We start from the raw sequence: 27552 nt of genomic DNA on the forward strand, positions 1-27552 counted from the left end.
CAGCAGTCAGTGGTATTACATATAGTTCATAGCTTCAGCACTTGTTAATCAAACCTTGTCCACATCCTCTCTACAAAGAAAAGGAAAACAAAATGGAGATGGAGTATTGCTATTCCTTTGAAAGTGTCTCCACCCGTGTTGCTATAATTGGCAAGAGAATAACTGTCAGTCACTAATGAGCTGCATTACTTTTATTAGCCCTGTTAATAAATCTGTACCTGCCTCATTTTTGTTGCCTTCTTCTGTGCTCATGCAAGAATTGGTGGACATGTTGCACACCAAATACTTCCAGCCAACCTTACAGGACTTTATCAGCACTGAGAATCAACCCCCACACCTGAAGCAGGAGGTGAGCAACTTGTCTATCAATTGGAATAGTAAAGGGCACTGTTGCAGGTATGAGGGCTTGGCACCAACCCAGCAAAGAATACAAGATGTGTTTCCCTAAGGATATAAGGCATACAAGCACATTCCACTTCTTGAAAAAACTTCAGGTCTAATATGAAATCTGTCTGTTTGCTGCATTGTGTCTTCCAAGACTACTGAATAAAAGTTCAGATCTTTCTGATTCTTTCCACTGAGTAGTGGAAAAGAAGTGCATAGGACTTCTACAGCATAAACCCGCAAGGTCAGCAGTTCCCTTTCTCGCATCCAGCCTAAAGCAAAATTCTTATCTGTGCAGAAGATGGCCTCAGGCCATAGAACTAAGCAGTGTCAATCTCACCACCTTGAACTGTGAGGGCACACCATGTTTTTAAGCATTTATTTCCCCATAAACGTGTAACATGTACATTGAAGGAAATCAAAGCAAAGCACACTGCTCTTGAAGTAAAACACATCGTGCATGAACAATTCTATCACCAAAGAAAGAGAGTATGGAAACAGTTTAACCATCTGATCCTGGGGTTAAGAAAATATAACAGCGAAATACAGAGGCTCAGGTACCTATTGCCAGTAGCTACATTGATTTAAATGTCTGACGTTCTGGGCTCTAACTTTCAACAAAATTGATAAACTGGAAGGTTCTACAGAGAAAAGTTTGCAAGCAGAGTGATATAATCAAGAGCAGCTGGGCCAAAGGAGCTCAGTATGCACATGCCCTCAGACAGAGCACACCATTCTCTAAGGCAAACATCAGATAAAGCATATGAGAAAAAACCTGCTAGCTCAGCATTTTGGTAAATAGGGAAGTACCTTCCCCCCCTCACTGTGGTTACCACTGAGTTCAGAAAATAATGACTCCTCGGTCCATCCCCCTCCTCTGACTGTACCACTTCCTCCAGCTGCCTGGGGTGACTGACAAACTGCATAACATGATATTTGAAGTCATTATAGCAAAAATACTTTGCTATTATGCACGATAAATGGTTTCCACTTGGGATTAGTTAATGGAGAAGTATTTTGGGTACTTTTGCTAAAGGGGTTTTCTTTGCTTGCAGGGTCGTTCAGAAAAAGCTCCCTGAACTTTGAACCGTATCTGCAAAGTGAGATAAACAAGAGCCATATAAATACCACAGCCCTTTTCCCCACTCTGTTTTCTTCTGCGGCGGAGCCAGGCAGACCTGCCAAGAAGGGGGAGGAGGAAAGGGTAAGTGTGCTGGGTTTGCTATGAAAGAGCTTCATGACTTAAGATTTGGCAGAGTGTCGGCCTGTTTCTTTGGCTGAAAAGGCTGACAGTGGAAATTTCCATTGGAAACCAGCTGGAAAGTTGAAATATGAAGAGAAGTATAAGGCGGGACGTAGCTCTCCTGCAGCTCACAGGACAGACAGCTGTTGCTGGGCACTGCATGCCAGTGCTGCAGAAGGCAAGAAAGGATATCAAAATGTCATGAGAGTTTCATGTGTTTATAATGGATATAAAGGCAGGCAGCTTTCCTGATGTGTGGAAAGAGTGGAAAAAAAGGCTGTCCTGGTATATACTGGACCACAGTTTAGTCTTCAAAGTTCTTTACCTAGAACGTGAGGAAAGAAACATCAGGGACAGCTGGATTTCAAATACAGCAACAAATGGCTCTTGTTTTAAAAATTAAATTATTACTAATTTTTTTTTAGGATATGACAAGATGGATGGAGCAGGTCTTATTTATCATAACTTACTGTTTCCAAACTATTCTGTGTTCACTGTCAGACTTTGATGTAAGTGGTGAAGTTATACAATTCCACAATCTAGGATGTGTTGGGGAGCAGCTTTATAATTTTACACACTTAGAATTTTAAATATTCCTCAATAATGGGCCCTTAAGCCAAAATTGAGATGTTAATGGAATAAAAGGAAAAGGTAATTAGACAATTTCTTATATGCTTTGATTTTCATAAATATTAACTGGACTAAGTATGGTATGAAATTCTGTAAGATCTGAGGAATCCTGAAATTCAGTTTTTATTTCTGGTTTTTGCAAAATTGTTTCTAGTGCTTGACTTCTTCTTAGGTTTTTCTCAGTGGGATCCAAATACTCCAGACTGACTTGTAAAAATTTTGAAGTTTTTTAAAGTTATTTTTTGCTATGGTCTGTAGTACTTACTGCATACTGAAACCTACTGTTGGTGCATGTACTTCTAAGACTATGGAATTACTCTGGAATCTGAAGTGAGCTGGTCTAGATTCTTCCTGAAGTAAACTGACTTACCATAATTGATGTCAAAACACAAGAAACAAGGCCATTTTAGAATCACTGAAGTGTTAAAAATGGTCAAAAAGAAATTACAAAGAAGAGGAAATAACTGAGTCTGATCAGTAGTACTAAAAAAAATTAAAATTATTCTGAATGTTTACTTTGCAGCTGTTCAACCACAGTAATGAAAAACCCCAAAAACCCCCAAACACCACAAAGAAAAAGCACCTGCCTCTATTATAGAGGAACTCCACTGAAAAAGCAAAGAAATTGAGCAGTTAACAAAGAACTCAAATTTATTTTTACAGGGATTTGTTTCTTTTTTTGTTTGCTTTTTTTTTTTATTAAATGGAGCCAATAAGCTGCTGTGTTTTCTTGTGGGAATTTCAGAGTCTGAAATTTCTTTAGGCATTGATCTTACTTTGTTTATTTTCTTTCTTTTCAGGTAAAGCCCCAGCCATGTGGGCAGGTCTGGGGCTAGTTCTGGCCCTCTGTCTCCTCCCTGGAGGAGGGACAGAGATCCAGAACTGCCTGGAGCCCCCAGAATGGCGTATTGGGGAGGAGGACCCAATGTGGAACTCCAGAGGCTCGGTGACAGTGGTGGCTCTCCTCCAGGCCAGCTGATCATTGTGCCTGCGGCAGGCTTCCAGGTAAGCGTGAATCTCGTTCTGATTTTTGTTATCCTGCTGGGAATACTACGTGTGCCCTGCCACAGATGGACTCCATGAGCTCTAGCTGCCCTAAATGCCCCCATCACATGTGTGACCCAGTGACCAGGCTCACTATCAGCAGAAGGTTCTCTGCCAGTGGGTAAGATTTGTTATCTCCTGACCTACTCCTGACTGACAGATCGTCTTCTCCAAATTATGTTTACAGCATAATAGTGTGATCAGCTTGACATTAATGAAACCAAAACCACATGCACACCTGACAGAAACAACAACAGATGATTAATGCAGCAAAGATGGTGAAGCCAAGAAACATCACAATTCTCTGACATGGCTAGATCACCTGTAATAGAGATCTGCGATCACTCATTTCTTACATAAGATATGTTGGGGAAAAAATAAATCAAAACATGTGCTTTTAATGTGGCTTTTCAGCCTGTGTTCAGAGATCCTACATATATTTAAAAAATCCAGATGTTAAGGTAAATACGGGCCTTTCAAAAAATTGATGAAGCATTCAAGGAAGTCATCAGTGCTAGGTTTTCCTACAAGACCTGGGACATTGGTGCTCTAGTTTCTAGAACTTACTCCTTGCAAATAATTAGCTATCATGACAGTAACAATAGTAATAAAATAATTTTGAGCTGACACGAACAGGAATTGCATTATCTTTGATTCATTTAGGGATTGTGAAAGTATTTTGGCTTAAAAATTCATTGTACCAGTTTCAGGTTTGGATTTTAGTCACAGTTAGAACACTTTAGTTTGCCCCTCTAGGCTGCGCAACTTAGATATTATAATAGGCCTTGCAAGTTTATTAAGAATTGGGTTTAAAAACATAGCGGGAAATCTCTGGTGCTATCAAAGTTAGAAGTGGGCTTTGCGTTTGGCTTTCAAGGTAGTTGGGTTTGGTTCTTACATTTCAGAAAAATTTTAAAGAATCTTCCACATTCTAGACTGTTTCCTGTAACCGAAAAATAAGTTTTCTAGAGCAATTCCACAGGAAGGATACAAATGAAAAGGAAGAATCTCCACATCATGCAGCTGTAATAAAAGTGAGATGGAGCATATTAACTTTTGTGTCAAATATTATGGTTCTCTAATGATTTATGGTCTTGCTTCTTTACGTTTCTACTAGTTTGGAGGACCTGCGAGTAAAGTTAGAGAATGAAGGATTGGTCAACATCTCGTATGTGGTTGTCAACCATCAGGGACCTCAATCCCGGAGGGAATTTCACCTACTAAAAGAACGTGTTTCAGACTACATTGCTGTCTACCAGCAAGATGAGCAGCAAGATGATGTCTGGACTACTTTAAATGGAAACAAGGATGACTTTCTCATCTATGACAGGTGTGTTCTTACAGAGAAACACAGGAAAATATTTGCATATATTTTGAGTAGTGCTTTGTAAATCTCTATTTCATTGATGCGCAAATAAAAAAGACATCATGATCAACTTCCAAGTTGAATTAAATAAGGTGCTAGCATTTACTGGAAAAACAAAGCTACAAAAGTAAAGTCTTGGTTTTGCATAAGTAATTTTGGAATAAATATTTTTTTCTTTATAATTACTGTGGATTTAAATGAACATAAATGAGTGTAAAATTTGGTAACGTGTTTATGGTTTTGTAGTGTTTTTATTTTCAGACAATTTCATTACATCCATGCATGTCAAAGTAGAATCTTTTATCTCATGGAAATATTTTGATGAGACCTGTTGAAAATGCCATGTAGACATAAGGAAAAATTAGTCTTTAGGTGAAATTTAAAACTTCAGGAGAAAATAGCTTTTTGATACAGGATTCTGGCACAGGTATATTTTGGCAGCACTGGTAATAATTGTAACTGAAATCCCAATTTTTCAATTTTATTGTGATGGTAGATACTTGAAAAATCCTACACTTGAAACATGTCTGTCCTAGTTATTTTATATTACTGTACTGAACATTACAAGTTGTGTATGCCATAAATAAGCTTAATACAGAGTTACAAAGTTACTCTTTTTCTGTAATGTGATGAAATTAAACAGATTAGCCACATTAGGTTTTTGGGATGAAACTAGCAGTGGAATGATCTTGAATGTTACAGCAGCAAATATGCCCAAGTATGGAAGGCTGATGTAATACAACAAACAAACAGAACAAGGCTCTGTTTATTTTGCAGAGGAGCCCCAAAGCTGATGCTTGCCCCACAGCATTTGAAAGGTTGACCAGTTTTGTGCTGTTGACACAGGATACGTGTATATTATGAATTGGTTTAGCATTAGGCTGGCCACAATCCATGATGGTTCTAGGAGTGTGTGTCCTTATTGTGCCTCAGCAAGGAAGACTTTGCCTGCTGCTGGTCCTAGAGGTGCACATACACGTGTAGGGAGCTCAGGGCAGTGGACTGTGTGTTGGCTGAACACGCTGCCCCTGTGTACAGGTTCTGCATTTACTCACGCTCCTTCGAGTGGACCAGTTGTGTAGTCAAGTGCATATCAGAACATCCGAGTCCAGACATGGGGCAGATAGGCTCTATAACAATCCCTTCATGCCCAATAAATCAGTAAAGCAGTGTCCATTCCAATCAAAATACCTGTTAGGTTACCTAAAAACGCTTGGTAAGGACACAGCAATCACTGTCCAAACAACCCTCCTCACTATCCCGATGGGTCTGTAATGAGTGCACCTCTGCTAGTCTTGAGTGCCACTAAAGGAGAGGCTTCTGGCAGTGCAGTTACCACATCAGCAGAAATCACGCCTCACATACTGGCCAGTGCAGGTGAGCAGGCAAGCATTTGTAAGGAAGATACTGGATTTGTCTGTGAACTTGGACAGAAATACTCCCCATGGGACTGTACAGTGTGGCTGGATTGATACAACAAAAATGGGATATCATAAGAGAGATTTGATTGCAGGTATTTGTAACCATATAGTTCTTTGTCTCCTTAGATGCGGCCGTCTAGTCTATCATCTGGGTCTGCCCTACTCCTTCCTGCATTTTCAATATGTAGAAGAATCTATTAAGATTGCATACTGTGAAAACAAGTGTGGAAACTGCTCTTACACGGTATTTTCTTGTCTCATTCTGTGTATAGTAAAAAAGAAAACTGGATTTGACTGGTATTTAAAAAAATAATTTCAGTGTGATTAATCCAAAAATATACAATTCTGAATTTTCACGTCTTGACAGAGAGCTTTTAAACATTTTTCCAAGTGAATTAGATTTAATTTGTAATAGATTGCTTGATTATCTGAATTCCTGTCCTTGATAGAAATGCAAATAATTGTCAGAAATGTAAAAGCAGTCTTGGAGGGTAATTCTGTTTGTAGAGTTATATAGAGGTAGCGAGCAATTAACTACTCTAGTTTTGTGGGACAGATAAAGTAAATAAAAAATGAGTATTTTTTTTAAAAACCCAGGAATAAAACTCAAGCTGATTTGCATTACTATTTATTATAGTTTGTATTTAAACATGGTCTACAACAGTTATTTTTAAAAAGTGATAATACAAGGTGACAAATTATAGTTACTGCTCTAAAAGAAGGGTGGGTTTTTTCTATGTGTCATTAAAGATCAGAGATACTTCTAAGGATTATCAAGAAATGTACATACATAATCATTGAAGTTCAATTAGAATAATGATTTTTGATCCCGTCATGCAGCTTTCTGGCTAAATGTAGACCAGACAGGTTAGATATGAGATCTAGAAAAAGAATATTTGTTATTAGCAATTACTAAAATTATAATTGCTGAACAGCCCTGTCTAGTTATCAGTAGTGTGTCAACACAAGGTTATTTTTGATATGTTCATACACTCTTCAGCAAAATAGCACAAATAATTTAAAACTGGCTTTCATGCTCTGCAAAAATGTCAAGATAATTAATACTTTACAACTAGTTTAATTAAATACAGTGCCCTGTATTTAATGCAAGCCTCTGTTTTGCAGGAACCTGATATTGATGCTGTATGTGAAAACATCACTAAAAAGATGGGTGAAGAGCTGAGAGAGCTAGAATCCAAGCCGACAGGACAGCATTCCCATCCCCACCACCCACACAGACACGGACACCACCGCCGCCACCACCACCACCGCCACCATCACATGGGCAGTCATGATCCCAAACATGAGAACCACCAGGCTGCTTCTGAAACTGAGAGACGTCATCCTCACAGCAGCTGGCGTCACAGGGTTTTTGGCCATCACAGACATCATCAGATAGGTAGTCAGGAGCCGGTAGAAACTGTCCCTCCAGGAGAAATTGTGGAAATTGCACAAGATAAAAAACTAGGAAAGAAAGGGAAAAACAGCTGTAAAAACCAGTTAACTTGAAACTGGCAGACAGGATCAGACTCAACCTCTAGTAGCTGATCCTGTCATTGTCGACACCTTTTGTTTGAAGAGCTAGGGAATTCTGTCACTTGACAGTGTCGTGGAGCACTACCAAATTCCTGCAGGTGACATGGGCAGCTGGCAGCAGAGGACATCACTGAGTCTTGACAGTGACGTCTGCTCTCTGCTGCCTGACACTCACCAGCAGGAGCAAGTGAAACCAGTGACACCTGACAGTGACAGGAAAAGGTGAGAAACTGATCCTGAAAAACAAACTAAGCACCTTCCAGAAACAAGGGAGTCCCACTAACTCAATTCATAGAGTTGCAAGAGCAGAAAAATAAACAGATCAAGTGTTTTTATTGCCCCCAATTCAAAATTATACTGACAGGTATGTGGAGCTAAAATATTGCAAAGAGGTATATTTTTAGAGCAGTGTTCTTAGAATTATAGAATACCTGTCAAATTCCATCAGTGAAAAGCTTCATGATTTAAAGGAATTTAATTGACCCCTAAAAAAGTTTGGTTTTCAGTTCCACTGGGAAGGTGTCTGCATTCTTGATTAATTTGTCTTTCTTGTTTCTCTTCTAACATTCTGCTTGCATTTGTGAGGACAGGAGCATAAACTATGACCTAGGGGCTCCTGTCTGATGTTTTGCAATCCAGAACAGAAGATAACCAAGACAGATATATGAATCATTTTTTATTAAAAAGACAATATATTTGAAAGTTGAGGTTGTTTGTTTGGTATTTTTTCTAACCTGGGGATACAAATCATGTACAAGCAAAACTTACTCCTAAGCAATGTGACAATAATTTCACATGAAAAATGTAATATATAGACACTAACTGCTTTATTTTCAAGTAACAGATTTATATGCTTAACTTTCATGGCTTAGATACAGTAAGAGGCTCCATTAATACATACTGCTACAGCCTGTAAAATCCTACTAAATCAGTAACATCATCCTAAAGTGAGAAGTAGTGTTAACGACAGTGTCAGAATCAAAAAGATGGTGGGATGAAAACAAGTTTAATCTTGGTATAATGTTTATCTTTGTTTATAACAGTGCTGAATTTGATAAATCTGTATCAATTAGTAACATAATATACCACTTAAACCTGTGTAACTAATCTGTCTGTAGCCTAGCATTGCTAATGTTTGATTAATGGAATGGAAGTAAATCCATTGTTAGAAGGATTCCCGGATGAAGAAGAGAATATTCATAAAAAGAAAACTGCTATGAAAGTATACACAATAATTAATGATGGTTTAATAGGGAAATTACTACTCCTACAAAACCTGAATCTTTTTATTGTGAATGCTGATTAGCAAGAGAGTAGCTCTGAATAAACACAGAATGCATGCCTTTGGAATGTTTGAAAATAGTGTTTTCAATAAAACATACTTTCTTCATGTATTGTGTTCATTTTGAGATGCACAGTTTGAAACACCAAAATGCTTCATGCAATTTGTTCAGAATCGCCTCCGTTTGAAGGGCAGGTCTTCACCTTTGTTAAGACGTTGCTCCAAGTCTCTTATGGTGTTTCGGAGAACTTCAATTTCCTTGTTTTTCTCTTCCTGGAGATGCTGCAGCTTCTGTTAAGATTCAGGGAAAAGCTTCATTCTTAAACATCACATAAAATTATGTAATGATACATTTTGCTATTGTGAGTAAGAAATATTCTAATCAGAATATTTTCCTCAGTATTTCATATCACAAAATTACAAAAATTATTTCCCCAGAATCCTGCTTTTCTGACATCCCAAAATCTTAAGTTTACAACAACAACAAAAAAAGCATTTACACGGTTTGTATCAGTGTCATTTATGTCAGTTCTATCTTAAGTTTCCAGGTTAACAATTCACCACCTCCCATGTGGCTTTTTGTTGTTGCTTACCCTCATCAGTATCAATAGGCCAAGAGCCATGACAGTTGGAGTTGATGATCCTAAAAGCCTTTTCTATCTTAAATTTTTCTTTGATTCTATGAATTCTGTTGTGTAGAGGTGGGAGGGGTGTGGGGGGAGAACAAACAGAGAAACCCCAGGGAACTCCTGCTTCAAGCACTCTGAAACATACTCCATGTCTGTGTGCTACAGGTTGTGAAAGCACCTACCCTTCGATAGATACTTTGTGGCAAGACTGAAGCCTCTGGAAATGACTTGGTGGTTTTATCCTGAGCTCTTGCCAATTTAGCATTGAACTGAAAGAATCAGGCAAGACAAAACAGTAAGTATGAACGGGGGGAGAGAATGTATATTAAATATATCAAGTATAACTTTCACTTTTTATTAGTTGCATTTTTTTACCTGAGCATAGTAGCAGTAAGCCTTTCTACTGATTAATCCTAGAAAAATGAAGCTCTTTATGCTTATGTAAAAAAGAATGCTGTTATGTTTCTTAAAAAAAAAGGCCTCGAAATTTAGCAAAACTAGTACAAATATGATAAACTAAAACCATGTAGATGGTTTTTTCTGAAAAAAAAAAAAATTGAAGGCTTCTCAGCCACATATCTGCAGGAGGAGAAAATACGGAGGATGCTAAAAACCTCTGAAATCACCATTCCTCTCTTATGTTCCAAGGATAACTCAGCCTGAACACTCAGCCTGAACACTTTCACATCTTATTTCTTTTTTGGTGTGTGAAGGGTTTGAAGTATTTCCTTAATTCTTTCTGTAATGGGAGTGGTTTAAAACCTGAGCAATTAAATGCTTGTTGAGTGCTCTGGCTTAAATCTCTGCACGACTAGAAATTTTTATTGGAATTTTATTTAAACATATATATATATATATTCCCAGAATTCAGAAATTAAAACCAAGAAAGTTAAGCAGAAAAACATGGCTGAATTTTTTTATAGCTCAAAATCTAAAAGAGTTTGAAAGTAATTTAATTTGTAACAAGAACAGAGTAACCTTCAGTCTCTCTATCCAGTGGGTGGAACATGATTCCTGAGCAGGAGTGAGTTACCGTTGTGGAAGGGAGCACCTGCCACTGATCTTTGTGAAGACAATAAATAATTAGGTTTTCTAGATTCCATCATATTACTTTGTTAAGTACTAATGAACGTTTTTTCACTACACAGTCTCTTTGAAGTTCACCCAATGCCCAGTTCATCTTTAAGTCAGCTTTGTAATGCATACCTCTATCTGCAGTTTAATTATTTCATTCTGCTTCTCTTCATTTTGAATTTTCAGCTGTCTAGTTAGTTCTAATATTTCCAGTTCTTTTTTCTCTCTCTGTTCTCTAAACTCCGTTTCTTTTACTTCAACTAGCAACACAGTAACACCAAATATTATGATTATAGAAGATGTTTAGATAAAAATTATCATAATTTTCCAAATATTGAAACTTTCTTGAACACCAACATTTTACTGTAAGACAATTTCATTCAAGCAAAAACCATACTGAAACTATATGAAAACCACACCATCCCATCCCAGTAAGACGGTGTCTTTTTAAAAAAGCATCGTAAGTTACAAAAACTTTCCTTGTTGTTTTCAGCTATATGGATGATCAAAAAATCCTCCTTTTTAAGGTTGTGCCTCTAATGGACAAAATGAATATTGAAGTCAGTTTTTTCTCATTGCAGTATTATTTATTTGTGAAAATAATGTCCTACTCTCCTGAACACAGATAAAACATTCTAACAGCAGTTTAGCAAGGTTGCAGTCAACACTTAACCCAAAACTTCATTCCTTCAGATTTTTAGGTCCAGGTTCCCAGCATTTGTTCTAACTGTTTGGGAATTTCTGCTCATCCTGTGTTGCTGTACTATTGCTTCATTACCACTGTCTGCTCTCTTCAGCTAAGATAAAATTCCATTAAACATGGCCCACTTCTACCGTTGACATGTTTCCACTAAGCAGTGGAACTTATCCTAGATGAAATGTAGCTTCTACAGGTTACAGTATGTTTTACCCATTGCTAAAGCATTCAGTCTTCAGAGGACTTACATTTTTTCCTTATATCGCAATTCAACTGTGTTATTTCTAATTTGTGGTCTTCCTCTTTGTTTTTAATTTCTATCATGAGTTTCTGAATTTGGTCTTTATACTCCTGTGAATGTAAAATATTTTATAAAGATCTTGCAGTTTCTGTGCTCTTAGTCTTCTGCAAACAACAACCATCATGCAAAAATGTACAATAGTCTATAATTCAGTACTTGTTTTATCCTCAGTCTTGTAAATTTAAACATCCAATTACTTCTTACACTGTCTGGCTGAAGTCCACAGATGAAAAACATAACAAATTTCATTGTATTAGAGCTATCTGTTAATATAGAATTAGAAATTGTACTTCTTAGGAGAAGAGGCAAATGGAGATGATGCCTTAAGAGGCCACCTAAAACAGAGACTGGACAAGAATAAGGGAATAAAGGTAGGTGTTTATTTGAAGGGCCTTCAAAGGTACACCGTGGGAAGCCAGAGGCTACTGCCAAGATGGACCCCAGGATGGACGACAGGTCACAAGTTCTTCACATTTTTATAGGTTTGGTTCATTAGCACATCAGAGTTAATTCTCCAATTAAAGCTTCAGTTTAATGATGTAATTTCCCCTCAGCTTGCCCCCTTTTCAGAGGCTTTAGGTTTACACATTTTGGGCCTAGGATGGTCTGGGTGTCCTTGAAGAGCAGGCCCGCAGAGGCTTTGTTATCTCTGCCTAGCATGAGAGAGTAGAAGTTAACAGGCTACAAGAAACTTCAGAGTTACACACTAAGCACTACAGGATTTGAAGAATATTAAAGTTAAAACCTAAGGCATCAGAGAGGTAATATTCCTTTTCTCAGACCAGGATCTGACACAATGATGAAGTTAGTTAAGGGACTACAGTTTGTGGATTTTTGACTCTAGGATTGCATGATTCAAGTATGAATTTTGTTGGTATTGCTTATACCAAGGATTCCACAAATTCATGCTGGTAACCGTAGACACATCAGTGATACCAGCAGTAGTGATGCTCAAAGTTTGAACATGCCAATTATGAATTTACTCCAGTAACTACTCCAGAATTATCAAGGAATTGTCTGTAGCTGCCACTGTTGAGGTGCTCACTCCAAAGTTGTTACTGCAACCCTCTAACAAGACCGGTCGCCACTCACCAGAGCAGTGCCTGGGGGCACTCACCAAGGCAGTCACTGATTGGGGTAAGAGTATATGGGAACATAGTCAGGTGCCTTCAGAACAACACCAGGAAGTCCCACCGTGCTCAAACATGTGTTTAATGGGTGGAATAATAGTTTCTCACATCCTTCAGAAGGCATTAATCATTTTTTACTTGAACTGTCAAGATAACAGTTCTATGGGTATAAATATTTAATTTTAAATTGTAGTACAAACACAGGCAAAGGAAATCATCAGTGAGATTCCTAATCCTAAACAGGTAACAGATCTGCACTCTTCACACAGAGAACTATGACAACAGAGAACTATGAGCAGCCCTGCTGGTTTTACCTCCTTTGAAAAAATGAGTGCCATAGATAAAAAGTAGAGAGATCATACACTGAATTTATTATGAGATACGGATAAGAAGCAGAGACCTATTATCTTTGTAGTATTTATTCCTGAATAAACTAGACAAAATTCAGACCGTTTCTGATTCTCTGGCAGCACAACCAGGCATCTTCAATGTCAAAACCTTATTTCCACACAAAAAATTATTTTAATGCAAGGGATTAGAATTGTGAAGATAAAGTTGAATTTAAAGCTAAACACAGCTAAAAAACCCCCAAGTGCATCTTAGATTTAGTCAAAGTTCTGAGCACCAAGGTAGTTTTAACCTCTTAGTTCTTCTAACATCTTCTCATATGGGTACTGTCATGAAAACACCCTTCCTCTTTTCGCACATGATAAACATTAAGGGAAGAGCAACAATAAGAGCATCAATAGCAAACCCAAGAATAAAAAGATATAAAACACAATAGGGATGCAGTATTACTCCTCTACCTCAAGAGTGATAATTTGTGACATACCTCTTCACAAGTCTTTAATTTATCTTCCAAGATGTGAATGGTACCCTTCAGTCTATCATTTTCATCTGCAGAAAAAAAAACTATATAGTACACTAAAAAGTACATTTTGACAATTTCATCAGCATGAAAGCAGAATAAGGAAATTACTTGCATTTTTTGACTTGGCTGAACGTTAAGAAACTTTTTTTGTAGACATTATAACCATCATTACAGAACTACATACCATCAGTTTCCATTTTTTAACAAGAAAAATCATAGTTTAATCAAAATATTTGCCTGGTATTACTATTTAGAACCGTCTTTAGCCTTCTGATAAATTATGCCTTCAAGAAAATCTAGCTGTAAGGTCCTTTGACTCGGAAAATTAAAGACTATCATCATGGCTACAACAGTTTAAAATTGGAAGATGCAATTTTGAAGTACTTGTTTCCCAAAAACTAGAAAACAGTATGCAAATACAGGATTTAGAGAAAATAGGTAATGCTTTTTTTATTATTAATATCAGTTTGAGTATTAAAAACTTCCGTATACTTCTAGTGTTAGAGGTTTATTAATATATATGCTAATATATCTTGAACACATAATGGTCATAAAATTAACTTCATGGTGTACTGCTGAGCTGTAGTATAAAGATACGGCAAGTATTTATGTATTTTATATTCAAGTAAAAATGAGTAGTTGTCAAGTATATGTGGATAACAGCAATAACATTTAATAACATTATACTGAAGATTAAGACACTTTGGTTTAACAAAGTGATAAAAATTGTACATAAACCCTTGAATAGTCTACAATCCAACAGCTGAATGATACTTTCTCACCTATTTTAAAATTGCCTGTGTTACGATGAAATGAATTTAAAGCCCAATGTATTGATTAAAATAACCTCCCTGAGGTAGTTTCTAAGTAGGATAATGGCAATAGGCATTTTTTACTGTGAAAGATTGATTTTAGACACTTTTTTTTTGTTTCTATTTGTCTGCCAGTAAGTTTCTGTGTCTGAAAAAAATCAGTAAATGCAAACAAAAAATTAAATGCCTGCTCATTTGAAATTACAGTACAGCATGTACTGTATAATAACATTTTTTGCCTTTACCTTTCACATTACACTGGTTTTCAATAGTTTGTGTGAGACCCTTTATCACATTCTGTAGAGTGCTGCATTCTGAAAGAAATAAAAGATCCAGCATTTTTGAATAGTGTCTTCACAAATCTACATTTTTTTTGCAAAATTTTATCAACTACCTTATAAAAATTTTGGGTCACTATTACTCTAAGTCTTCGTACTGACTGTGGAAATAAATCAGATTACCATTACATGGTTACTGCTTAATTTTAGCTTTTAGTTTGATGATAGATTAAAATCAATTTTATGAAGCAATACAAGCAATTTCATAAAACTATTACATTTTTGTTTCTAGTCAGAAAACAAGTATCTTTTTGTTTTCTGGGCAACATTAGAAGTTTTCCATACAGCCTTCCAGCAATTTGATGTATTTAATAAAACTGAGACTTACTTTCCTGGCAGTATTTCCTTGCCAATATTCTTTTTAACAAGACTAAGGGTATCCACTCATTGCAGTCTCTCACCCTTTTTTTTACCCTTTTCTTGATGCATATAACATTCATCTTTTGGCTCAACATAAACTTTGAGAAATTCAGAATATGTGCTATATCTCCATTATCTCATTTTATACAACATAGTTATACATGCAAGCTCTTATCAGTTGATATACTTGTATTTCATAGTTTTATTTTTTAAACTGTGTTTTTAATGTTTAAATACCATATGTACTTCCTGTAACATAGTTATTTGTTTTTCATTACATACAACTTTTATCCCTTACATTGTAAATTTATTAGTAAAGTCACAGAACAGTCAGACTGGGAACAGTGGGGGCTCTATAGCTGAGGTTGCTTACTTTTAAAACTTCTTTTTCCAGAGTATCACTGCATTTCTTAAGTTGCTTTTAATTTCCACAACACGTAGAAGTTTGCTAAATAACAGTTACTGGTCTCATTAGACTAAAGCCCTTTGGAAAACTGTCTATCATATAATTAAAGATTACGTTACAAATAATGGAGTGAGGAAGAGGAATTAAGATCCTAGCTAACAGATTCAATTTTCTGCTGAGTCTTTTTGACCATTAGCCTATTCTTGCATCGAGTCTGCTGTTCATGCAGACGAGTACGTTAGCCAGATACCTTCTCCTGTTCCATGCTCCAAAAAAAAAAAAACCAAACAGTAGAGGGAGCACAAGCAGCGCAGAAACATTGCCTGCCTCTCAGTTCCCATGGTGGATCAAAAGTGGAAAAATCCTATTCAAAGTCAGAATTACTAGATTAGTATGCCTGTTTGTACCAACTAGTTCTACTACAAATTTCCTCCAATTTGAAAATGTATGGAAATAAACTCAGATGTTTGTAATTCATGCACAATTTGGAAAGACACCTGAGTCAACACTAGAGCAGCAGCTAGTCTTTAAAAATAATCACAACTATTTAAATGTAACCCACTCTTTCGTTCAGTCCAAAGAATATCTGCTTATCCTTCTTATCTTTGAAGGACATATCTTGGCAAATCCCATATGTAATTACAGTTGTGACTGGAAAAAATTCCTGGGAGCCCACAAGTTTTGCTTGCCTACATTACGGAAAAGAATCAGAATTTTGCTAAATGTTTGCAGCTTTGTGGATCACTGGCATAGCATCTGCTATGGATTCTGTGTAGTTCCTTCCCTGTAAGGAATACTGCCTACATGCAGAAAGACTGAACATCACAACTGCTCATCTGCATTTATAATTGATTTTTTTATAGGACAACTACATCAACTACCTTTTCCTCTGACACCTTAGAAACACTAAATAAACAAATACCCAGCCATGAAGATGCTAAATAGAACCTCCTTAAGTGCTTCATAGACAAAAATGTGAATGCTTTCTTTTAGAAAACTACAGTAGAATTAAATTCAGAACTGTAGCAGCACAAGAGTCTATTTAGCCACCATAGAAAAGGTTTAGGAGCAGAAAACAAGGATGCCAGACTTGTATCTATCTTAAATGGACTTGCAATGATTTACACAAGACAAAAAATGTTGTTTTGAATCTTATCTTTGTTTAGCAAAGAATGTATCAAGAGAAAATAAAGTTAATATATGACCTCTCAGAGTGTGTATGCACTGGTCAAGCTGCTTTTCTTTTCCCACCTTATCTTGGGTGTTTCACTGCCCTCTCCCTTGAACTTTAGTTGTTTTCTTTCCTCGTTTGCATTTCCTTCAGAATTTCCAATCTTCTTTTACCTTAAACAGTTCTAAGGAAAGACTTTAGGCAAGGATATCAAGGAGTCCTCGGGTTCTCACTTGTTGGAGATTTCTTGGGGTGTGAAATGCTGGGTTTTTTTGTTGTTGTTGTTTCTTAAAACAAAGTGCTCTTCAGCCAGTCTAAAATTCCACCTCCTACACCCCACTACCACTAGTAGCCACAAACCCTTCAGTGTAGGTGGAACAGCAGCCTTTTCTTCCACAGCACTCTTTCTTCCTGCTCCTCTGCTGTAAGCAATTTCTGTTGCCTTTGGACCAATTTTCAAAAGATATTTCAGGAACTGTGGCTGAGTTTGGTTCCGGGAAACAGCTTGGGACATAAGGCTAGGAGAAATATTTTTTACAAGCCACAATTGGCAATACTACTCTATAAAAGCCATTCTCACACCTGCAATCTGTTCAGGTAACTACTGCCAGCATAAAGATGAAAAGTTCCTAGTCAAACAAAGTCTTCCTTCAGATATTCAAAAACTGTGAAAGCCCCAGGTGCATTTTCCGCCATGCACCTTCTGGGTGTTTGGCTGGGTACAAGGCCATCTTAGAAAGAATATAGATGGTGACATTGAAAAAAGCCGGCAGCAGATTCAAAATGGATGCCCCTCCTTCCCTTGGGAGCTGATTGTAAACTGAGGCTTTTGCCCTTGGCCTATGCTGCAGCTGTGTGGCAGCCACATACCAGACCCTGGTCATGACCTAGGGAGTGATTTCCTGTCTTGGTAACAGACCTGCCTCATCACTTGGGACCAAGTAGTGATCCTTGGGCCGTGTCTGGCCTTTGTTACCATTTCTGAACCCCATTGTGACTCAGTCTCCGGAGTCACTCCCATCACTACAGGCTTCTTTGGTAATGTAGACTTTTGGCTGCCCGTGGCAATCCTCACTGGGCCAGCCCTGCATGGGAGTGGGTTTTGCATGGTTAAGCCCCTACATCCATGGTCTTTGTTACAGGAGTGGTTCCTGACCTTTTACCTTGCTCCTCTCTGACCATACCAAGTCTTGCCTCCTTCTCCGTTACCTTTTCTAGTTCTGCTATGTTTGTTTTGAGATGTGTGGACCAGAATAGGACATGAAAATCACAGACCTTACAGAGTCACAATGCTTATTTCTTTTTTTCTTCCATAATCATGCCTACTACTGTGTTTGCTTCTTTGTCTACTGATATTTTAAGAGAATATGAATATTTTAAGAGAACTGTTCAGAGGACACCAAGGCTGTTCCTGAGAAGCAGCCAACTAAGATCAACAATTGTTTATACAAAATGCCTTCCATATGCGCTGCTACCAGTCATCCTTTATCATGAGTTTTTTGGTATATCTGAAGAGATTATCATCATAACCAAACTTCATTCACTCAATAGCTCAATTTCAACACTCAGTTTCTAATTATGCTAAATTATCCAAGTTGCAGTGAAGCTCTAAGTAAAACCCAACTGGCAATCTCACTCCTATGTGCAACTAAGTTTATTCCTACCCTGTTTCCTAACTTTTAGCAGGCTGACTTCCCAAAGATGAAAGTCCTACAAAAAGATGCACCTTTCAGCTACTTTACAAACTACAGAAGAATTACCAACCACAAATCTGTGCTAAGCACTAGGTATTGTTTCTCATTTCAAATACTCATCTGAAAACAATTCTAGAATACAACAAATCTTCATTTTATAGTTTTCTCTGTAATTCCTCCTTTGTTTCACAGCTTTTAAATTATGATTATAGACTTCTAATTCCCATCTGTAAATGGTAAATGACATTTTATTAGCTTCCATTGAACAGTTTGAATCCTCATAATATTAATATTTACTATGAGATGGATTTCATTACATGACTTAAGATTAGGCAGTACTGCTTTTCTCACAGTATCTTAGATACCTGCTATGTTTTTTTTTATGGCTGAAAATAATGGAAATATTTTTCAGAATTTCTTGAATAGATGCAAAAATCATACCTTTCTAAAAAAATAACTTACCCTCTTTTATTGATTCCTCCTTTGATTGGCTTAATGTTAGCAATCTGTTACATTTTTCCAACTGATGAATCAGTAGGTTATTTGCTTCATTAATTTCTGATATTTTCTAGAAAATTGGGAAAAGACTAACATTATATTAACGTGTAAAGTTTTGAGTTTTAAGTGAATAAAAAATTTAACAGTTCCACAATACTGCAGTCACAAGCCTGTATTATTTCCCATTCAGGAAATTCCTTTATAGAGAGGAATGATGCTAGACTTGATATCCTGTACTATTCCAAGTTTACCCTGCAGAACTAAGAATGCTGACTTACATCATGACTTATAAACTATTTTCCTCTCAATTCTGTAGCCCAGAGTCTGGATCAATCCTCTTCAAGGTTCTTTCTACTGCCTTGCATATGAGGCTGTCAGTGCTCTTGCAGAGCAACAACTTGAACTGTGGGTGGGAATAGGAACTGGTATAATACGTTTATTCCAAGAGAAATGCGAAATTTATTTCAGGTGCCCCTTTTATATTGCTTCTAGTACAGATTTGCTGACCAGGAAATCAGCAGGAAGCTGATCAACATCAGTCTAAAAAGAAACATGGTACTGATTTTCCTCAGTGGGTTGACCTTTGCAGAAATGACACACATATAAGATAAAGGAAGCTCAATGCATATGGAATGTAAGAATCCATGCTCCTCATAAGACAATGACATTTTTGTAGAACAAGGAACAATTTCTGACCACGTGGTCTAGTGAGAGGTGTCCCTGCCTACAGAAGGGGTTTGGAACAAGGTGATCTTTAAGGTCCCTTCCAGCACAAATGATTCTGTGAATCTATGAAAGCTGGGTAATACTGTTATCTTCAACACCATCTTCCACACTCTTCCTGAGAAGGCAAACTGGCTTATGGATGATTAAAATTCTAGCACAGAAACAAAGGCTTCTCAGGCTTCACAGAATTCACTCTGATGACTCCAAGATACCGTCAGTACAAATATTTGTCCAAACAAAGTTGGTATTACAAGGCATAACAAGAAACTGATACCACTTAAAGAAATTTTCACTCAAAAATTTTTTGAAAACATCACACAATAACTATAGATGGCAATCTCAAGATTTTTTACCTTCTTCACTTACCTTTTCTATCTCTGAGAAGTCTTCTAAAAGTTTATCAAGGTTCACCACAGTGTGTTTCTTCATAGTTTCTTAATCACTATGATTCATTTATTTCTGGACCATATAATCAAATGATCACTATATACATAAAAAAATAGATCTATAAATTAATGTATTTCTCATTCATACGATGTAAATTCTTAGGCAAAAATGTAAGCAGAACACTCTTTTTAAAAACTAAAACTACTTTTGCATTGAAGCTAAACTTCAGCCTATTTAGGATCTTGCATTTCTAGGAAATACAATGAATGTCAGAAAGCCCAAACAAAATCTGCCAAACTGACATTGTAGTTGAACTTGGAAATTTTGCTGCAATTAAAAAATTAACCTGGATCCACTTCCATAGACAGAATAATGCACCGGGCACATATTAATGCAGCGTCTTTTACCTGTGTAGATGCTCTGATAGCTAACTACTTAAGTTTAAAGGTACTGACATATTTTCTTATAAACAAGTGTTCAGTCAGTAATAGACACTGCAACACATAAACCTTGCTGCAGAATAAAAAGACAGTATTTTGAAAGGCACCGATATAGTTCCAGATTTTTAACACAACCCCTATTTTTATAATTCTACTTACAGAATCTTCAGCATGTATTTGCAAGATGGATCTGAAATACACAACATGAATGCATATAAAATATTCAAACTATCTGTCAACATCAGGCTCCATGAGACAAGAATTCCAATACCAGTAAACCATGTGGTCCAAACAAAATCATGACTTCTATGTGGTAATGTGTGAACAGCGTTTTTACAAATAACAAAAAAAATACAATCAGAGAGATGAACCAGGAGTTAAAATGTGTTCACTACCCTTAAACCGAATGGATTTCCAGACAGAAATACTTGCAGTACAGTCAGGGAGAAATAGGTAAATGCACAATACTAAGCAGGCACCAAAAGTACATAACTGAATTATTCTGTCAGTCATTCAATATTTACAAGCTTTTATATGTATGTAAGTTCTTTAACGAGGCGGTAAGATATTGCTCCTGTGTGGTTAATACTTTTTTTCCCTTGTGCCCACTGTTTCCTCAGCGAGACTAAAACTAAATCATAAGCCAAAGCTCAGTTTTTTAAATTAACAGTTTTTCAGAATATAGTAAACCTAAAAAAATTAATGCTTCTTAGTAAAATTAATGGGGTTTTGGGGTCTTTTTAATGAATTAGTAATCCTAATGACTTGTAACATACTACAATGCAATGATTTGTTAAACTGGGGTTTTAAAATATATATTTAAATGTATTTATATTGTTTTTATTGTATTTATATTATATGTAAATATGTGTTTAAAATGTATTTAAATATGTATCAAGTTTTTAAAACCATTATACATCTTAATATTCTGTTAGTTGATAATCTAAATGTACGCTACGAATGTCAAGCCCTGACTTTTCCTATCCTTATCATGGTCAACATCTTATATTTGTCAGTCACCATTTTTTCCATTATATTCTTAAAACTGTGTTCCACTCTCCACATTTTGACAGAGGATGGAGTTCAGGGAGCTGCCGTGTTGTGCTGTTTTGTTTGTGTGTTTCCTTATTCTATGGCATCACTTGTTTTCTCGGAAAACAGGATGTGCTCAGCACTTGACAACAGTACCACTGGGTACAAAACTCCTGCTGAACTGGAACAGTAAATTAAAAATAATGTTGTATTATTAATGTTGTATTTTTCCAGCAGGAAAACTCATCACTGTTATTTTTGTGCATATTACTATTATATGTTATGTCTTCCAAAGGCATTTTTGTTAAGCCTCCCACTCCTGTTTTGAATGATGACATTTATGTCACTGAGGGAAAAATTAAAGATTTAAATTGTGGGTTTGACTGCTGTAAAAGTGACACCTTCCTTCAATGCCTCTTTGACCCCTTGCCATCCATGCTTTCCCAGTATCACTTTTAAAACTATTTTAGCTGATGATCCCGTTTGGAAATTTAAGTTTTCATTTTTTCGCTGCATGCGGCAGTGAAACATACATAGAGAGAGAAATATGTAGACATTAACTGAATGTAGCAATTATTCAGTACCAGGCACGTCAGGCGTTCCCGTCATTTCCCGATCCCCTCTCACCCCGCGCGCCCTCAGGCACCTGAGGGGAAGCCGCGCGCCCCCGAAGGCGGGAAACTCAGTCCCGCCGGCGGAGCGTACCACTACCGGCCCTGCGGTGGGCGCCCCCCGCCCCCCCTCCGGCCCGCTGGTGGGCTCGGCTGACCCCCGCCTGTTTACAGCCTCCCCCCAGGTGCGATGAGGCTCCTTATTAAGACTTGGATGTGTCCTCATTAGACCAGAGAGCTGTTAATTTACTTTATGGACCTAGATTTCTTTTCAGAAATAGGCTGTATAATTGCATTCTTAGAGCCCAAGCTGCATCCTCGTATGTGGCACCGCACACTTGAGGGGAAGGGAGTACCCAAGATTCATAAATGCTGTGGTTGAGCAGAAGGTCAGAAGTCAGGGAGTCGACAAAAAGTTGAAGTTGTTGTGTTAGTTGCTGACCTACTCTGTATGGTCATGGATTTTGGATGAAGGGATATGATGAAGAACGAAGAAAGAAAAGAAAAGAAAAGAAAAGAAAAGAAAAGAAAAGAAAAGAAAAGAAAAGAAAAGAGAAGAGAGAAGAGAAAAGAGAAAAGAAAAGAGAAAAGAGAAAGAAAAGAAAAGAGAAAAGAAAAGAGAAAAGAGAAAAGAGAAAAGAAAAGAGAAAAGAGAAAAGAAAAGAGAAAAGAAAAGAGAAAAGAAAAGAAGAAAAGGGAAGGGAAGGGAAGGGAAGGGAAGGGAAGGGAAGGGAAGGGAAGGGAAGGGAAGGGAAGGGAAGGGTCTTGTGTGGTCTTCATCCCCCTATAATCCCTGCCCATTTCTTGGCTCACTCCTGCGCTTGTGCTGTGCTCGGTTGTGCTCCAGAAACTGGGACAACAATGTTTGTCCTTGAAAAGTGCTGCTCTACCTCTGCATGGCCCCTTCTCCAGCCACATCTTGTTCTTTCTCACACTGTGTTAGTGCCAACAATCCTTGGGTTTTGCCAACAATTCTTGTCTGTTATTACCAACAGTCCTTTCTTGGCTCCACAGCCATCCAGCTATCTGTGTTAAAGATGTACACATTGAGATATACACCCTTATCTTCTGAGATTATACAGAGTATAAATGGACCTCTTGTCTGAAATGCTAAATACTCCATAGCTTTCTCAGATGACCTGGTTTTGTCTGTAACAAAGAGGGAAGATGTTACACCTTGAATACTGTTTGGTGCTGTCCCCATGAGCAGAACTTTGTGTGCAAATCAGAAGATGCATCAGGGTGCATGCAGGACCTTTTGTGCCTGCAAACATTCAGAGAAATAACAACCTACCAGTCACGGTCACCAGTGCTGTTTTGCAGGCAGCTGCTGAATGAGAACGTCTGTGGGTTGGTTGTGCCCACGGGGACATTGACTTAGATAAACTGATGAAAATAATTTTCATGGATAGAAGGTCTGCAGCTGAGATATGAGTGAGGAAGGGACACAGTGCCAAGTGTGTCAGGGACAGATATTAATAAAGAAAGAGGTATCCAGGGAACTCGGGACATGCTACTCATGTTTACTAGCTCACTTTCCCTGCGTCACATACCAATTTTACAAAATCTGTTTCACATTTTCAGTTGTTCTTCTAAATTACACAAATTTTTCAAAAGGTTTGGTACTTTAAAAAAATTATAATTAAAAAAGTGTAATTAAAGTTAATAAAATTGTTAATCACAGAAATCTGTGTTCATCTTAGACCTAGAAAAAAGTGCAGTCACTGTTGATTACTACAGAGAGAACACCCCACCGAACTCTTGTGTAGTGAGCATTCTAATGCACACTAAACCACAGTATATTGCGCAGACTATTGTTTGTGTTAATTATTTAGCTCTAGTTTTATTGTATGGATTACATTCATAGGAAGATGGGGAATGAAGACTAAAACCCAATTCTTATGATTAGACAAAAATGTCACCCAGTGACCATATGTTATATTTGTAATAATGCTGTGCTAAATGACCCATATATAAATATGTCATTTGACCTCTGGGAAGGTGATTGCTATGAATAGACTCTGGAAAAATGCAGAAAATAAACATTGAGGGAAAAATGTTTGACAGATTTTGACACAGAAATACATGGAATGAAGTCTATAAGCCAGGGGTAGAACATTCAGCTTGTAAAAGATTTAATAGTCAGCAAATATTCTTTTGTTTCAGCTTTTAGAATATTGCTGCTAAAATAAGCAGTTTAATACTGCATACTTCCAAAAGATGGGCTTTTTATCTATAGTTCATTTAGAATTAATTCTAATTTTTTTGTCCTTTTATAGGGTAGTAACTTCTTGTGCAAGACAGTTCAAGAGTCTGGTGGTCACTGAAAAAATGTTTGATATCCACTGTGTATTAGGCAGGAAAGCAGCAGGTAGCTGATGATGCATACTGCAGCCTACAGAGAGTTTCTGACACGTGGAAAACATTGATGTTTTCATTGCCATTGTGAGCATCCCTGTAAGAGAAACTGCTTAACCAAAGACCTGTGACCAGACATTGTTTTGTATTTTTGTATTCTGTTTCAACATCATCTGTGTACTTTTAAAATCTCATGGTTAGGCAAGGGCTTGAGCAGTATTTTACTGATCTTCATGCCATTTTGATGGTCTGTAGTAGCCTTCTGTACAACCCCAGCCATCTCAAATGGAAGTGTCTGATTTACAGAGTTAAGGTTTGCAAGATTCAACTCAGTTCAAAAAATAATTAATGTTGACGTTTTCAGAAGAGCCCGTGGAAGGAAGAGCGTAGGTTTTAACCTGCCCCAGACTGCCACAGCACTCATCCCAGTGTTCAGCAGAGTGTCACACTGACTTTGGTGTTAGACTGTAGAGTAGCTTAATAAGATGGTAGTGTAAATTGTACTCTCATGCATCTGGGGCATCAGCATAGTGTTTGCTTTGTTATATTCCTGTCGATGAAAGGATTTGTTTTTCTGGTTTAGGAGATGAAAGCTATCAGAAAGGATATTTGGTATAGAAGTACCCATTTCTGTTGCATTCTCCAAAATGTTTATATTTGTCCAAAGAATTAAAGCAGAAATATACACAAAATACATACAAATACACATTTATTTGTGCAGAAGGAGGGGCAGGAGGTACTTCAGGCACTGGAGCTGAGATTCCCCTGCAGCCCATGCTGAGACCCTGGTGAGGCAGCTGTGCCCTTGCAGCCTATGGGGGTCAATGCCAGAGCAGGTGGATGCTCAAAAGAAGGCTGTGACCCTGTGGGAAGTCCATGCTGGAGCAGGGTCCTGCCTGTTGTGGCATGTTTGCTGGTAGGACTTGTGACCCTGTGCGGGACCCACTCTGGAGCAGGCTGTTCTTGAAGGACTGCACCCCATGGAAAAGGACCCACTCTGCAGCAGTTCATGAAGAACTGCAGCCCATGGGAAGGACTGACACTGGAAAAGTTAGTGGAGAGCTGTCTCCCACGGGAGGGACCCTATGCTGAAGCAGGGGAAGGACTCCTCTTCCTGAGCAGCTGCAGGAATAACGTGTGATGATGAACTGACCATATCCCCCATTCCCATCTCCCTGCACTGCTGGTGGGGAGGAAGTAGAGCTGGGAAAGGAGGGAGGTGTGGGTGGAAGGTGTTTTTAAGATATATTTTATTTCTCATTATCCTGCCCTGGTTTTGATTGGTAATAAATTCAATTTATTTCCCTCAAGTCTAGTCTGTTTTGACTGTGATAATTGGTGAGTGATCTCTCCCTGTCTTTATCTCAACTCATGAACCTTTTGTTGTACTTTTTCTCCCCTGTCCAGTTGCAGAGGGGAGTGATAGAGCAGCTTTTGTAGGTACCTGGCATCCAGCCAGGGTCAACGCATCACATTATTAAGTAGGGTAATATAGTAGAACACATTTAAGTAGATCAATATAGAAATAAATATATATGTTTGTATGAGCAAATATACCTGCTAAAACAGTATCTGTAGCCATTAAAATAACCTCAGGGAAAAGTTGATTTTATGTTTGTTACCTAAGTATTGGGGTGGGAGTCTTAAGGGGAAAAAAAGTTCACTTACTTTCAGCATGTGTTTTAGCTGTTATTTTCTTTACAAAAAACCAGAAATATCTGTTCACAAAGTATTTTCTTCCTCTATTCTTGTGTCTTTTTGCTTGTCAAAGTTTGACTTTTGACAAGCACCTTTTCAGTAGTTGAAAAAAAATGGTTTAGCATTAGTAATTATGGTATGTATCAAAATACAAGTTTCATTTTTTGTAACAGGAGACTGGTAAGCAGTAAATTTCTAGCATTCCTTATAGGAATCCCATACCTTGTAATTTTAACAGGAATGTTCTGTGATGCAGTATGAACTTAAAAAAAAGGGAAAAAAATGTGTATCATTCAGTGAATCTGTGAAAACCCACACAATCTTCTGTGTGAGCTGTATCACATGCTCGATGTAAAATGGCTTTGGTTTGCCTTGAGAAATAACTTCCCAAATTACTACAGATGGAAAACTAGCTCACTGTATCTTGCTGTCTACAAGTTTTGTCTGGAATAGCCTGTGTTCATCTGCAGCATAATTCATAATAAAATACTCATCCATATGGAATGAAGGTAGCCTGTTCCAGTGCTTTGTCGCATAGACTGGTATGTGCTGTTTCCAAGAAGAAAAAAGCCCCTCATATGTTATTAGAATCTGAGACCTTTGCAGTCATTTATTTGGTCAGAACAATGCTTTTGTTTCAAAAGTTTCAACCATCACCAAAGCAGGAGTGAAAAATTTAATTTGTAGCACAGCTTGTTGCTCTTTGTCTGACACAGATGTTTTTTTCATAGATCACAGAATCATAGAATGGCCTGGGTTGGAAGGGGCCTTAAAGGTACCGTAGTTCCAACCTGCCTGCTGTAGGCAGGGACAATTTTTGCTGGGTCAGGATTCTCAGAGCTCCATGCAGCCTGGCCTTAAAGAGTTCCAAGGATGAGACATCCACAGCTTCTCTGGATATGTATGTATCTATGGCAAAACAGAAATCAAATACCTAGACTAAATAATTTAACTACATTAAAATAAAAGTTTAATCTATGCTACAGACAAGAAAGTGTCTATCTATATTCAGTTATTCTTATGCCCTGAGTTCTTCAGTAGCCGTGTATTCTTCATTAGAGGGTATCAATGTCATCCATTTGGAGTCATTTCCAGAGAGAACATAATTATGCAAAACCAGATTCTTGACTTAGCTGAAAATCTTGAAATCACTAGTATAATTTTATTCTCAAAAGATTTTCACTTTGCAAATTACTATTTATACTGCATTCATGTCAACCTCCCAGTTGTGTCAAAACTCTATCCTGCAAGCCAAGGTGCAAGCCTACAAAACCCCCCAGTCTTTTCTTGGAAGCATTTAATGGATAGATATTCTATCCAATTTAAATAGGATGTGACAAAGATGACTGATGAATCTCAGAGATGAAGAGTATAAGAGAAAGAAGAATGAGGTCAAGAGAAGTAATTGTGTTG

General features: G+C 37.5%; 2 protein-coding genes across 2 annotated transcripts; one reads left to right on the plus strand and one right to left on the minus strand.

Moving 5' to 3' along the window:
• Positions 1-1395: 1395 nt before the first annotated feature.
• On the plus strand, positions 1396-9014 carry LOC121664831 (selenoprotein P). The gene is made up of 5 exons (XM_042028417.1): positions 1396-1588; positions 3058-3262; positions 4419-4631; positions 6215-6332; positions 7214-9014. Exons 2-5 carry the CDS (start codon positions 3072-3074, stop codon positions 7874-7876), a joined length of 1185 nt encoding a protein of 394 aa, XP_041884351.1. The 5' UTR covers positions 1396-1588; positions 3058-3071; the 3' UTR covers positions 7877-9014.
• CCDC152 (coiled-coil domain containing 152) lies at positions 8725-20066 on the minus strand. Its single transcript, XM_042028418.1, is given in 8 exon segments — positions 8725-9197; positions 9718-9804; positions 10742-10869; positions 11555-11657; positions 13570-13634; positions 14666-14734; positions 18852-18957; positions 19980-20066. Coding segments are annotated over 8 exon segments (768 nt in total). The 3' UTR covers positions 8725-9074.
• Between the last annotated feature and the right edge of the window lie 7486 nt (positions 20067-27552).

This window comes from Corvus kubaryi, unplaced genomic scaffold (genome assembly GCF_017639235.1).
Source record: "Corvus kubaryi isolate FWS band 111438036 unplaced genomic scaffold, C.kubaryi_AGA036_p1.0 37308, whole genome shotgun sequence".
Classification (NCBI taxonomy): Eukaryota; Metazoa; Chordata; class Aves; order Passeriformes; family Corvidae; genus Corvus; species Corvus kubaryi.